This window comes from Cebus imitator, unplaced genomic scaffold (genome assembly GCF_001604975.1).
Source record: "Cebus imitator isolate Cc_AM_T3 unplaced genomic scaffold, Cebus_imitator-1.0 Scaffold12, whole genome shotgun sequence".
NCBI classification, from domain to species: Eukaryota; Metazoa; Chordata; class Mammalia; order Primates; family Cebidae; genus Cebus; species Cebus imitator.
In genome coordinates, this window is record NW_016107327.1 from 8,521,928 (window position 1) to 8,537,133 (window position 15,206).

Here is a 15,206-nt window from a genome sequence, read left to right on the forward strand (position 1 = left end):
CTCAATCTCAGCTCACTGCAGCCTCCGCCTCCTGGGTTCAAATGATTGTCCCACTTCAGCCTCCCCAGTAGCTGGGACTACAGGTGCACACCACCACACCCAGCTAAATTTTGTATTTTCAGTAGAGATGAGGTTTCACCATGTTGGCCAGGCTGGTCTTGAACTCCTGACCTCAGTTGATTTGGCCTCCTAAAGTGCTGGCATTATATGCGTTAGCCACCTCACCTGGCCTCCTGCTGCTCTTCCAAGATGATTCCTTCCTCATGACTATAGTGATCTGTCTCCCTGCCTACTGTTTACTCTCTGATTTCCCCACTCTCTCCAAGGTGAAGGAGAACAGGGTTTATGGCTGGTTAGTTCTCCACTGGGTAAGGAAGCCTGGCTCATAATAAGGCCTCAATCAATATTTGTTGACAGGCGAATTCTATACCTGTTCCCCAACACACAAAAATAAAGCAAACACCCCAGCCCCCCCCAACTGGTCCACTCTGACTCCTACAAGTTCAATGCAAGTGCATGAGAAATGGCCTGTAACCCATGTTGGCTTCTAGGAAGAAAGTCTCCCGGGAGCTGGGTTGAGGCCCTTTGTAATACACCACACACTGTCAAGAACTTAGACGAGAACTCTGAAACGTGGATTTCCCACATTTTATCAAAGTGCCAACATCTGTGGCTAGAATAGGAAACAGAGGTCTCTGGGAGCCGACCAGGAAAACACTGTCCTTGCGCAATTCCATTCTCCTAAGCTCAGACTATTCCCGGGAGCACTGACTGCAGAGCCAATGTGGCGAAATGAAAAACGATCCAATTGGAGACATCAAATGAGGAGGGCAGGACATACATGCTGACTTGGCAAGTCTAGCACAGTCTGAGGAGGAAAAGTTGTATGTGTGTACGTGCACATGCACATACACACATACTGTGGCCTGGAACCTCAAGGCTCATAGTGAAATCATTTAAAGAAAAAAAGATCAGATCTGGCACCAGCCCAACACCAGGCCTATAATGGGAGAAGTCGGCATTATCAGGCGTAACGTGTCTGTAGGAGAGCTCCCCGCCAGCATCCATCAGAAATAATGCACCTTCCTATTCACTTGGTTACCTAGAAATCTGCTACACTGCTGGCCCAAAGAATGGTCTTCATGTCCAGTTCTGGGGCTGACTGCTGGGCTGGGCAACGTGAAAAGAGCTCCAAGCCAGGAGCTCTAGCCTCGATACCCCCATTGCCCGTCTATCAACTAGGAGAGCTTCATTCAGACTCCCTGATCCAGTTTCCTGCCCATGTTACTTAATAAAGAAAGTGAATTTTAATAAATAAAGCAGTGAACCACAGAAAGCATCCTTATTCTTACACAAGTTCCTCTCTCTTTGACATCACGGCAATCATTCTGGCCATTTATTGAACACTTATTACACGCTAGCCTCTGCCAAAGATGAATACGCCCTGGTTTTTTAAAAAAACGGGTCATAGAGTGGAAGAAAAGTAACTACACATGTCTCTAGTTTTGATTTCTGTGTTAGGAGTTGGGGCAATTTTGAACTACATGCCTTTGAGTTGAATGCGTTCTCCGATGACTAAATGCATCCCGGCGCCATGTGGTGTATGAGAATGACCACTGAACTATGCGCCGACATATACGAATATAGATGCTGAAGGTCACTGGCAAGGGCCCGAGTTCTGCCTGGTGTTTCTCTGATAAACAGTGAAGAACCCTAAGCTCTGAATGAAGATCTGGGGGCCCTTTGAGTACAGGGGATTGGTTTCTACTCTGGCTACTGCAGATACAAGAGCCTAGAGGAGAAAAACCCCCTGGTTCACTCCTGAGAACAGCTCAGGCTGGGAGCACAGGAGGGAGGGAACCAGGGGAGGAAGCGCTCGGCTGTGCTGGCCCCACATGCCCAGCTTGTGGGCCGGGACATGCAAAAGGCTGGGAGGCGGTGCATTCTGGGTGGATGTCTCCCACCCGATGCTGTGTATGGCAGGCCTGGCCAATCGACTGTTCTGGAAGTGCAGCTCCCCCTCCTCCCACAGCAGCCGGGGCTCTGCTTGCCACAAGAGTCAGGGCGAGTCAGCCCAGAGAAAGCACCCAGGGCCCTGCCAGGCCCCTCTGGTGTCTGCAGAGGTGACGGCAGCCCTTGGTGGTGGGAAATGGTGGTCAGCCGAGAGCAGAAACCAAAATTACACACAGGGAAAAACAGGAAGAGTCCATGAAATAGAAACAGCAGAGAAAGGTTTTGCATGTAACACCCACAGTGTCCTACTTTCACTTTCCCAGGAGAGAATTCTGTCATCCCCAGCCTGGGGCCAAATGTTTGCTCAGTGTGCACATGTAGGCCGGCAGCCACTGAGGAGCTCCAAGCAGAGCTGAACTTGAACTCAGCACTCCAGGGATGGGCCTGGTTCTCCCCACTGGGGTCTGTGGAGGTAAAAGCTCGGACATCCCCCTTCGGGGGAGAGGGTCCCCCAATCTGGGCTGGTGACTTTGTGGATACTGGCAGCCCAACCTTCACAAGCACCCTGAAAGCAGTGTTTGCAGGCCAGGTGGCCAGCAGGATTCTGGACAAGAGGCAATACTGGTCCTTCCGTAGGCACCCACACTGGGGAGCTTCTCAGGAAGGCCCCCCAGGCAGAGTAGTCTTTGAACAAGCCCCCAGCCACCTCCAAGCCATACTGGGCAGCTGAGGGGGTACGGCAAATGCAGCCCCCATCCCATGCTACTCACCATGTAGGAAGGGAAGATCAGAACGCGTTTGTGCTTGCCACAAGGCCACTGGGGGTCATCCAAGAGATTTGGGTCATAGTCCAAAAAGTCTCCCAGGTCGCTACCTGAATATCACATGCAAAATGCAAAATGATGATTAGTGGCTCCGGACCCTCCCCAGCAGAGAGAATGCCACGTAAAGCTGGTCTGAAGCAAGGCTGGCTTTAGGGCACTTAGCTCAGTGCCACGGCACTCACCGACTTTTATTAGACGTCTCCTCACGCCAATCAACTAAATTCTTTCAAAAGGGTTCACCAAATTTCAACATCCTGACATTTCTTATCATTTTAGAAAATTATGTACTAATCTCCCTGAGCTAGAGGAGCAAAAGCTTCACAGAACATGCAAGACGCAGAGGGCACTCTCAGAGTGTGGCCCCGAAGAGCTTCATTTTTCAGACTTGCAGATGATATTCAGAGATGCCTGTGCAGCACGATTTGGTGCGAATACTTCCAGGCAGGCTATTGTGTCTGTATGAATACAAATCAAAGCGGCCACCAAGGCACAGCTGTGAGCGATCAGAGGTGGCCGGAACGCTAGGGCAGGGCTTCAGAACTCAGCACTTGGGCAGACGGAGGGAACTGCACATTCATTTGGAATTTCCCTGAGAGTGGAAATAGCCCTGCTTCCTAAAGCGTTTTCTCCATGTGTCAGTTCTTACAAAGGTTTGATCAGCAAAGCTGGCAGCATGCAAGTCTTCCTTCAGCTGCCAACTCGGTTCACCCACTAGGACAGGCACAAAGGAAACTCTCACACCCGAACCTGCATTTCAGAGCCCAGATTTTTTTTTTTTAATTCCGAACTGAGCACCATGAAAATATAGGACAGAACAAGGTCATGATTGAGAGAAGCTGAGTGGTCAGAGAAGCTGGGAAACGCAGTCATCTTTGCATGGTGTGCATGGCCTTGAGATTTCTCCAGGTGGAAGCTCAGGCAGTCAGTGACTGGAGCATCTGATTAGAGAGGGATCACCTGTGGCTTGATTGTGGGCCTGTAAGGCCTGAGATCAGGCTTTCCTAAAAGTCACATCACCTGTGGGCCTGTCCTCCAGTCTGCACAATGCGGAGACCCGATCCCCATATAAACGGAGGCTCCTCCCACCCTGAGCTACCAGACCCAACCAGACCAAGGTTACCTGTGTCGAGGCTCCCCTGGGTGCCGCTTGCCCGGCCTATGGAGAGGCTGCGGTGGCTCAGGTTACGGAACTGGGAGAAAGAGGAGGTGGAGTCTATGGTATTTCTCCGGGCTCCAAAGGCATTTGTGGGTAACAGAAATTGGGTATAGGAAACAGTCTAAAAGGCGAAGACAAAAACAGGCCAGTGATTATTCCCAGGTATTGCTAGCTCTGCATTCTGATCAAGTTACAGTTGTCACCCGAGTTCAGGCCCACTTTCTCCTATTTGCAATTCTGAAATCCAATGAGATCTGAAAAATGAAATTCGTTTTGGCACGCATTGGTGCCAACACCCAATCTGAACTGACCTAAGGCTATGTGTAGTTTTAATTTATTCCACTTGATCTGATGATTCCTATTACGTGCCAGAAATATGAATGTAATTGACAATAAGGTACTATCTCAGAACCTGCTGGGGTGTTGTGTTATCCATGAGGCACACGCTGCATTGCTTTTTATAATCTATTAAGTGCGGAATCCCAGAACACTTCAGGCCCCAAGAGTCCCTAGTGAGGGCCGTGGCCTCCTACCATGCTACTCTGGCAGACACTGCGTATGATCCTCCACTCTATCCTATCCTCCCTGGCTCCTATGGGAACACTCCCTCGTTAGGGGTGAACAGAACAAGTGCATTGCTTTTCACCTGCCCAGGCAAGCACCTCGCATGCACCCTATCTACACCTTAAGCTCCCCAGCAACCTCATCTGCAAACTACCCTGGGACAGATTCCCCAAGAAACACTTGCATCATTGCCATAAACGGATTTTGGAAGGGTTGATGAGGACTTTCTAGACCCTGAACAAAGGGCAGGGTCATCTTTTAACCTGTCACTCTTGAGACTTCGACCCCAAGGCTTGTTGCATGTTGATGGAAGAAGAATGTGACCGCCATGCCGCTCCGTGGTCACAGTGCAAGACTGAGGGACTCTTAGTTTCCTGGGATCATGGGAAGCTATGACACTTTCTAGTAGCCTGAATATTGCTTGCTGACATCACCAGTTAACTGATGTTCAATCCACTTGTCATTCCATCCCTATGGACTTGCCTATGTGTGTGAGGTACTCATAACAGCACATTCAGCTGTAAACAGCACTGGCAAAGAAATCCACGTGCAGTGGGAACTCCCACCATGCTGCTGCTCAATCACTGGCTGCACACTAGGGGAGCCGGGCAGGCTGGCATCACATGCCTGGGAATCTGCCCCAGATCTTGAGTCTTCCACCTCGAGAGAGGCTTGTGGGCTGTCCCCCTCCTCTGCTTCCTGACCCTTGCGCCTTCAGCACAACTCGGTGACTCGTGGCCTGGCAGCCTTACCTTCCCGTCAGCACCCAGCTCCACACCTTCCAGACCAATGATCTCTTTCAAACTCACTGCGCCAGCTGATTGTCTTCCTCCATCCAACTTCAAGTCCCTGGGAGGACAAGCCAGAGGAAAAAAAAAATGCTTTTGTGTGCACCCCAAGGAGCCATGAGGATGCTTACTGCGTGAGACAACGTGGTCACACCGATGATAATGACCAGGTAAGCCCTGGTAGGTGGGACAGCCCTTTGTCCCTCCTTGGGGGCTTGCCAGTGATGCCTTGTTTCAACCACTTTGACATAAATGAAATCCAACTGAACAGAAAGCCTGAAGATGAAGTTGATGGTTTACAGACATCCCTCCCTCTTCCTCGAGGCCCACTATGTTCCCAGAGATGGCCAATGAATACGAGGCCAGGGAGCATTCCCTGAGCATTGTGGGATCACAGTTTGCTGGGATCTAGCTGCTGGGTTCTTTTTCTGAGACAGAATTTCACTCTTGTTGCCCAGGCTGGAGTGTAATGGCACAATCTTGGCTCACTGCAACCTACACCTCCCAGGTTCAAGTGATTCTTCTGCCTCAGCCTCCCGAGTAGCTGGGATATAGGCACATGCCACCATGCCCGGCTAATTTTTTGTATTTTTAGTAGAGACAGGATTTCACCATGTTGGCCAGGCTGGTCTCGAACTCTTGACCTCAGGTGATCCACCCACCTTGGCCTCCTGAAGTGCTGGGATTATAGGCGTGAGCCACCGTGCCCAGCCTGAGCTCTTTGTAATGCTGCACGAGATCACCTCTCTTTGCCACTCCCCTTTCTTAGGAGAAATAAATTCTTATCCTAAACAGCTACTGGGTTTATTGTTGGTGATTGAAAAATTAATGCCACAGTAGTTACCTCTACTACTTTGCTAGACTACGTAGAAAATGAATATCTTTTAATAAAAGAATAATCGCTAGTAATAACAAGCATGCATTCATTCATTCATTCACTCAGGGACAAAGTCTTGCTCTGTTGCTTATTAGGGAGTACACTGGTGTGATCATGGCTCACTGTAGCCTCAAACTCTTGGGCTCCGGCCATCCTCCCATCTTGGCCTCCTAAAGTGCTGAGATGACAGGTGTGAGCTACTGTGCCTGGCCAACAAGCATTTATTTAGCACTTTACTATTTCCAAAGACTCACACATTTCTTTGGTTCTTTAAGATGACCCTGTGAGAAAGGTACCACTATTTTGATCCAATTTACAGAGAAGGAAACTGAAGCCCTTGGCAGATTGTCAAGGTCACCAGGATAGTTGGCTGGAGAGGAGTTCATCTGATGTCATTTCTAGTACATCACATTGCCATGGAGATGCAAGATGAACTCACTGTGATTCTGCTCAGGTGTTAACTGCTCACATCTCAAAGGACCACACTCTTCCCCTACAGTAATTTTTAAATTTTGCTACATATCAGAATTACCTGGGGATCTCTGACAAACTGTTATCTGGCTCCCACCCCCAGATAGTTGGCATGGGGTGAGCCGACATCAGGAGTTTTAAACACTCCCCAGGTGATTCTAAACTACAGCCATGTTTGGGAATGACCAGGTTCACATTCTCTCTCTCCGACACCCGGTACCTGTTAGTCAAAGTCACCTCAGACCCACAGCATACTTGGGGTGTGGCCTGGATGGAGGGACCATATTCAGAGGCCATGTCTTACAACCTATGCAAGAACAAATACGAGGCAGAGGCAAACTGCTCCCAGCCAAAGACAAAGTCATGAGATAAGAGAAGAGGGAGCCAAGCAAGTGGCGAGAAGAGAAGGGGAAAAAGCTATCCCCAAATATAGAAAAAAAACAGGGATTCTCTGATTCTGCTAAGCCACCATCCTAGTCTCTGGGCATTACCTGGATGAGCCCTTATCCTACCTAAAATGTGGAGTCTGATTAATACAAATGCCCAGACCTTCTGTGGCCAGTAAGTGCTGCATTTTCACCACGGGCTTCCTGGGAGGCCATGGTAGTGCCACACTCAAAACAAAACATTTCTGGAGTCCCTTTCAGAACTGACACCAAAGTCATGCAGAAGAAAGCCAACAATCAACTCTGCTCATGCCCACAAGACTGTCTGCCCTACTGCTGCACCTGCTTTGCAGGCAACCCATGGCAATTCTCAAAAGGCTTCTTAAAGCAATTAAGGATGGAGATGACAAATGCATCGGGGCATTGGCATAGGGAAGCGCCTACAAAGCAAAAACGTGAACAAAGCAATAAGGCAAAAATACCTTTGGTGGGTAGGGAGGGAGGGGACTGACCACACGCAGAACAGGACAAAAATAGCAGCGCCTTCCCTTTCATTCAAGGACCAACAGCTCAGTTCCACGGGCTTCCTACCTTTCCAGAGCCAAACCCAGCACGCATGGTCTCCAAATTCCCAACTCCCAAACAATTTTCTCTTTGTTTCCATTTTGCCAGATGCAGAACGTTACTTAGGGTTGAAATTAATAGAGAAGTAGGAAATATCTTTATGGAGTGAGTAGGCCAAGGGAAATAAGGAGAATTCCAGTAAGCCTACACTGAGAGGGCTCTCAGACGGAGAGCTGGCTGCAGGCAGGGGCAGAGTCTCAGTCCATTTTCATAACCTGTCTATACAACATCTGATATATAATGAACTATTTACTGAGAGCTAGTGTGGCTCTTTGCTGTCTCGCCAGTACTGGTACATACAGATGGCATGAAACATGGGTGATTTTCCACTGTGTCCATTTTCATCTGTCTTCAATTTGCTCACAGGCTCAATGCTTCCCCAGGGCAGCCTTGTCCTGGCCAGCTGTCTGCCTGCCACCAAATGTGCATATCACACATCACAGTTAACAGAACCAAACCAGCCGTGCCTCTTCCACACTCCTTCTTGGCGCTTCCTCCAAAGGAAATGAAGCCCTCACAAAAAATATTCTCATGTGCTCACAGAAAGTCCAAGATTCTATTCCATGAGATAAAACCCAAACCTAACTTAAAGAAACAGGGATTCTTAGACCCCGTGGATTGTCCAAGTGTCTCAACGACACTTAGGACCACACGAAAGATGGGCAAGTCTCCACCAACCCTACCCATAGAACTGGTCCCTTGAGAAACATCATGACTCACTATAGTCACCACTTCCCCCTGCCTTTCTACTTACGTCATTCTACTTTCTAAATCACTAAGGCCAAGCCAAGTAAGAAAATAAGCAAGAATAGCGGGGCCACCCTCAACTGCTACTGGAGACACGTGAGGCTTGCTACAGACCAGCGCCACACGACAGAACGTCCTGTGATGACGAAGATGCTCCCTATCTACCTTGTCCCATACAACGGTTGTGTGCCGCAACTGAGCGCTTGAAATGTGACCAGTTGACTGAGAAACTGAATTTTTAATTTTATTTCATTTTAATGAATTTAATGTGATTTGCCACATGTGGCTACTGACTACTAAGACCCAGTGCTTCCTTGGCAGGACGTTGGCTAGCCTTAATAAGTTCCTATGGCAAGTTAATACAGTCACAGATATGTAGTGACTTGGATTTGGTCTCCCAGTTTTCTTCCCAAGAGTGGCCTATTTTATGCCTATTGCCTGTGGGGATGTTGACATTACAGGCCCCTGCAGATGGGGCAGCAGTGTGGATTCACCTAAGTTGGGAGGAAAATGACGACCACAGGGCGCACGATCAAACGGGACCCGTGCCCTGCACCATCAGCACCCCAAGAATGGGGCTCCCCACAATGATAAAGATTGATAACTCACACCTGGCACAGAGCAGCAGATCTTTTTGCCTGGAGGGGTCACAGGGTGGGTATGACAGAGTTTTGGCAGTGCCAGGGCAACCAAAGGAACAATAACCAGTGTGTGTTACCCAAAGCCTAGGCATTACAGTAGGTTCCAGGCCCTTCTCTGCACAATACTGGAGAGGGGGACAGAAGGATGCCCAGTGAAAAAAGGGTCTCCATTTCCCCTCAGCCTTGTAGAAGGGGGGCTCAGAGTTCATATTAAGTAGATTTAAAAAGGAGAAATGAGGTGTACACCAAAGCTACTCACACTCAAAACTTCGCTGACACAGTAATAAATATCATCACAGCTCTAGAGCACTGACAGCTTCGAGATGGCGGAGGGCAACTTTTCCATGTTTTTCCTCCCTCGGATTCAGGGAGAGGTTATCACTAACTTCAGGACTACCATTTTGGTGGGCTTGAATTAAGAGCACACGCGTACAGATGTGTGCACAGTCAGTCGTCCACAGAAAACAAAACAGATCTCATTTAAGCCACTTCTAACAATGTCAGTTTCTTCTCATAGCTTTTGAATTTGTGTATGTTAAGATTCTCAGGGTCTTAAAAAAATACATCTTCTGGTCGGGCATGATAACTCATTCCTGTAGTTCCAGCACTTTGGTAGGCCAAGGCAGGCAGATCACCAAAAGTTGGGAGTTCGAGACCAGCCTGACCAACATGGAGAAATTCCCATTTTTAGTTTCTACTAAAAATACAAAATTAGCCAGGTGTGGTGATGCATGCCCGTAATCCCAGCTACTCGGGAGTCTGGGGCAGGAGAACCGCTTGAACCCAGAAGGCGGAGGTTGCAGTGAGCCAAGATTGGCACCACTGCACTCCAGCCTGGGTAACAGAAGCAAAACTCCACCTCAAAGAAGAAAAAAATATATACATCTTTCACAGAGAGGCTGACAAACTTTTCTGGGTTGATTCTTCTTAGCTAAGGGCTCCGATCAATGTTGCTGGACTCTTTCTGATATTAACAGGAAACATGTAATTGCCGTTCTTTGGTCATATTTGACCCCGGTAAACAGCAATTTCACATTATGCCAGGTAGTAGTGTAACAGCTCAGGAACTGTTCAGTCTTTATGTGTGAGTAAAGAGCAGGTGAGGCCCATGGTCTTTGCTGTCCCTCTCTTTCAGAAGCCGGGAAGGTTGGAGTTGCATGCAGAAAGGAACTCTGAATGGTGTAGATTCACCCAAAAAGGATCTTTTAAAAACTCCAGTGAAAAAGAATGAAGCAGAAGTCCCAGGGGAGTAGTGATGAAATTTTGGTATTTTCTAAGATCATTGTTCTGAATTCTCATTAAAATGGTCTATTAAAATAGAACTATCTGTTTGGCTGAAATGCCAGCATTAACCCTCCAGCACCAGGAAACAGAGCTAGAGCATGTAGAACTACAGCTGAAAGTAATTTAAAGCAAACTGAAGTTGGACTTTTCACTTTCTTTGAAAAGGCCAGAAGATTTTTTCCCAGACACATCTACTGTTCAAATACTAGTTTATTTTTTAATTTTTGAGACAGAGTTTCGCTGCTGTTGCCAGTACAGTGGCACGATCTCGGCTCACTGCAACCTCCACCTCCCAGGTTCAAGACTTTCTCCTGCCTCAAGCTCCCAAGTAGCTGGGAATATAGGTGCCCGCCACCACGCCCAGCTAAGTTTTATATTTTTAGTAGAGATGGGGTTTCAGCGTGTTAGCAAGGCTGGTCTTGAACTCCTGACCTCAGTTGATCTGCCCTCCTCGTTCTCCCAAAGTGCTGGGATTACAGACATGAGCCACTGTTCCTGGCTCTACTAATTTATTTATATTCCACCTCCTTTAAAAAATGGCATAGAGGCAAGTTCAAATACTACACATGAATATTGTCTAAAATAGTGTGTATTAGGTTTAAATACTACAGCTTTCACTGAGAGGCGAATGCTATTAGTCAGGTTATAGGAAATGATCTCATTTCTTCGGACACCCAAAGTGAACCACTGGCAAGGACCAGTGGACGATGCAAGGTTGTGATTCCTTCTCTCCACAGTCCTGGATAACATTGTGGCTTAGGCATATGTACCTAGAGGAGCTGCTTTCACATTCTCTGCAAGTTTGTGAACTTCTGCAGAGGCTGTAGGCAACAAGCACACTGAAAATCCAGCACAAAGATATATATATTTTTTACAAAGGCTGACATTTAAAACTGGCCCATGGGGGTGGGGGAGTGGGAGTGACTGGAGGGGGTAAAAGGGAGAGACTCAGAAGATGGGGGGGATTAAAATGGGACACGAAAGTGCATTTGAGGAGACAGCCAAGCAGCAGTTATACCCTTAAGCAATGAGCAGAAAAACAGGTTTGGTTCATTTTGGGAGTGTAAGCTCATTCTTCATAGGATGGCACCAAAATTAATTTAATGCAGCTCTCCTTGAATGCCTGTAACTTCCCTGCTAGAAACCCCTGGACCCCTTAGTTTTGGTTTCTTCGGCACAAAGCACACATGCACAGCTGTGGAGTCATCTGATCAGAGCAGGTGGCTAATCTAGATATTGTGGGCCCAACGGGGAATACCTAGGTTATTATTAATCATAAAACGGCCAACTCTGGACTTCATCTTTTGTAAAAGGCAAATGATTTTGAATTTCCTCTTCTGTGGCTCCCTGGCAGAGGCTCAGCCAGCTGCTCACTGAGCCATAATGCACGGAATAGGTTTTGACAGGGAAACAAGATTCCCTATGAGATAACAAGAAGTTCAAGCTAAGGCCCTTTCCTCAGGGAGCAGGATGAATGAACTAATAGTACTCTTTAAAAAAAAGATGTAATATTGAAATATCTAATACCTGGGAACTAGATGAAAAAAGTGTGCTCCCTGTTTACAATAGCAAAGACCTGGAACCAACCCAAATGCCCATTGACAATAGACTGGACAGGGAAAATGTGGCACATATACACCATGGAATATTATGCAGCCATCAAAAACGATGAGTTTGGGTCCTTTGTAGAGACATGGATGAACCTGGAAACCATCATTCTCAGCAAACTGACAGAAGAGCAGAAGATCAAACAGCGCATGTTCTCACTCATACGCGGGTGTTGAACAATGAGAACACATGGACACAGGGAGGGGAGCACTACACACTGGGGTCAGTTGGGGGGAAATAGGGGAGGGACGGTGGGGGTGGGGAGCTGGGGAGAGATAGCAAGGGGAGAAATGCCAGATGTAGGTGATGGGGAGGAAGGCAGCAAATCACACTGCCACGTGTGTACCTATGCAACAATTTTGCATGTTCTTCACATGTACCCCCAAACCTAAAATGCAATAAAATAAATAAATGGGGGAAAAAAGAAAGAAAGAAAGAAAAAAGTGTGCTGCAATTAACTAGGTTCCAAGGCTTTCTGCTTCCAAGACGGAGTGGTCCTGACTTCTCTCCACCACCCTTTCTCTATTGGTGCTCTAAACCCAAGACCGTGGAACACCTGCCAGGAGCTCCACTAGGCACTAGCTCTTCAAAGGACAACAATAGGTTGAACACTTTGATGTGTAAATAATTTAAAAGCCAATTAAATATTAACAGGATTTCTAGACCCTTCAAAAAGAATGAGGAGTGAGAGATTTCCTGCACCCAAAGCAAACCTGCAAGCTGGATTAGGAAAGGAAATACCACTTGTGAGCTAAATTTTAATTAAGGGATTACATATGCACTGGAACTCAACGACAAAAGTCTTCCCCTTAGCTTAAGAGTCCCGTTTGTTGCCCCTTCCGATATAGTGGAGCTGCCATCTTGGAGCAGGCCTGCTTGCTGGCATCAAGCAGAAGGTAGGTGCAGAGACAATGAACAGGGGCCATAGTTGATGGTGAAAAGTGAAGTCAGACGAAGCTTTTGGTGTAGAAGTCCCTTCCCACTCCCACTCAGCACTCCACCGATAAGCCAACCTCTGCAAGGACAACTGGCAGACAATGAAGGGGTCTTAACGGAGCTTACAGCCAAATCTTTGTCTAAAGGCAGCTCCCATAAACAGCCAGATAATGGCATGAGTCATCCATGAGATCACTCCAGAGTCGGTCTCTATGTGGGAATATGCTTGGTGTAAGGAAAGAAATACAATTTACGAATGTGTGATTTTCCACAACAAAAAATTTTCCGGGGAAAGTGGGTGGGGAAGAAGGGGACATGGGCCTGCAGCCAGGCAGGGAGCATTTAGGCCTGAAGGCTCTAAGAATAGAAGACGCTGTTCTCTGGATCGCAAAATGACCAGCACTCAGGAAATGGACCCAAGCGAATGACCTCATTTGAATGCCCCCAATGCCAAAAGCTAAGGACATAAACACCATGTGGAAGCCGTTGACAATGAAAAATCACACCCCATAGAGGCACCTTGCAACTCCATGGGAAGCCATCTTCCTCATCACATGGTCTCTGATGCGTCTGTAGTAAGTGAGCCCTGCCACTATCACACAGTCAAGGATGGTTACCTGAAGAGATGTGAACCTACACACACATCACAGAAGCTCTTTTTGCTGGAATCATCTAGTTTGCTGATTTCACATAACCTCCAATCCCAAGTTTACTAGGTTCATCCCTACTTTCATCTGCTCAGATCCACGTGTAGAGAAATACCGACCCACGTCCATGTCTCAGGAAATAAGGAGCACTTGGTGGCTGGTGCTGGTTCCCTTATGCACAGGGGCGATTCTAGGACTGGCTCCCAGTATGATACCTGCAGTCTCTCACTTGCCAGTGGGTTGTACTCGAGCAGCTCCTGGGCTGGCAAGCTGGAGCTCAGGATGCATTTTTTGTTGACACAGTATGTGGAGATTAGCCTACCCAAGGCTGTCTAAGCCTATAATGTAACTGAACCAGCCCAAAAGCAAAAACAAGAGCTCAGGTTGTAGGAGCAAAAAGTCAGAAGGTGTACGAGGTTAAAGAAACAGGAGGAAGTTGAGTCCCTCTCTTGGTTTCCTGGTCTGGGCTTAACCCTGAGCAACATTTTAAAGGTCAAGTTTGTATTATTTCACCACCTTCTCTGAAATTTGCTTTCCTTATTAGGACTCCAGGAACCTTTCCCCTAAGCTGTTGCTGTTCTTCACAGTTCCTACCCTTTCTCTACATGTAAACTCATAAATTCCTTTGCAGCACCCAGGTTTCCCTCTCCTGGCCCCATGGCGGTGGCACAGTACCCCACAATGGGTGGGGGCTGGAAAGCAAGGTGAGGAGCAGTGGTCTTGGACAGAAGCGTTGGACAAGCTGTTTACCAAGTGGGATCTGCCTATTTAGGAGAGATGAGAAGGTTGCTTGCAACTCATTTTGTGAGCGGAGGGTCGCCAAGCCAAACCACAAATCCACACTAGGAAAGAGACGGCCATGACTAATGTGGATAAAAGGCAAAAAGATTCGGGCTGGCCTTGGCAAGTGTTAGTTGAGGAAAAAGGAACTGGTTTAAGGCTGGGACTCTTCCCAGAAAATGGCATAATTTACAAGCTTCATCTGAGAAGAGTGTTTACAGCTTATGGGAAGGTTTGATGTTACAAAGTGAAAAAGATGGGCAACATCTGTTCCTCTTCTCGGTAATGGGCTTGTTTTGAAAGGTGGGATTGAGCAAGAAAGATCAAAGCAAAACAATGGTCTCTTCATGTTCTGTAAAGTATATGCACTTGAAAAAAAAAAGACTGGAAGGAAATAGACCAAAATGTAAATGGTGGCTTTGTTTAGGAACTGAGGCTCAATAATTTTTATCTTCCTTTTATGTTTATACATTTTTCGAATAGTCTTTAAGAAACATGTACTATTGAAGGAAAAAAACTGCATAAAAGCAGATCTGAAGGTGAATCCGTTGTGTTTTTAGAACTGCATCACTGTCAAACTCACTGTGAACCAGACTGGGAATTGCCAGGTTGGAGCAGATCTAGAAAGAGCAACGAAATAGCTCTGTGACAGCTGGGTGTGGTGGCTCACACCTGTAATCCCAGCACTTTGGGGGGCTAAGGTGGGAGGATGGCTTGAGCCCAGGATTTTGAGACCTGCCTGGGCAGCATGGTGAAACCTGACTCTACAAAAAAATACAAAAATTAGCTGGGCATAGTTATGTGTGCCTGTAGTCCCAGCTACGCGGGAAGCAGAGGTAGGAGAATCGCTTGAGCCTGGGAGGTTGAGGCTGCAGTGAGCCGAGATTGCACTACTGCACTCCAGCCTGGGCAATACAGTG

General features: G+C 47.4%; 1 protein-coding gene across 2 annotated transcripts in view; it reads right to left on the bottom strand.

Annotated features, from left to right (window-relative positions):
• CABLES1 (Cdk5 and Abl enzyme substrate 1) overlaps positions 1-15,206 on the bottom strand; it is a 129,992-nt gene that overhangs the window by 21,109 nt on the left and 93,677 nt on the right. For both annotated transcript variants that reach the window (XM_017498686.2, XM_037728037.1), the window contains exons 5-7: positions 5,250-5,346; positions 3,898-4,054; positions 2,724-2,827 (exon numbers count right to left, since the gene is read on the bottom strand). In XM_017498686.2, coding sequence (XP_017354175.1) covers positions 2,724-2,827; positions 3,898-4,054; positions 5,250-5,346 — 358 coding nt within the window. The remainder of the gene's footprint in view (positions 1-2,723; positions 2,828-3,897; positions 4,055-5,249; positions 5,347-15,206) is intronic.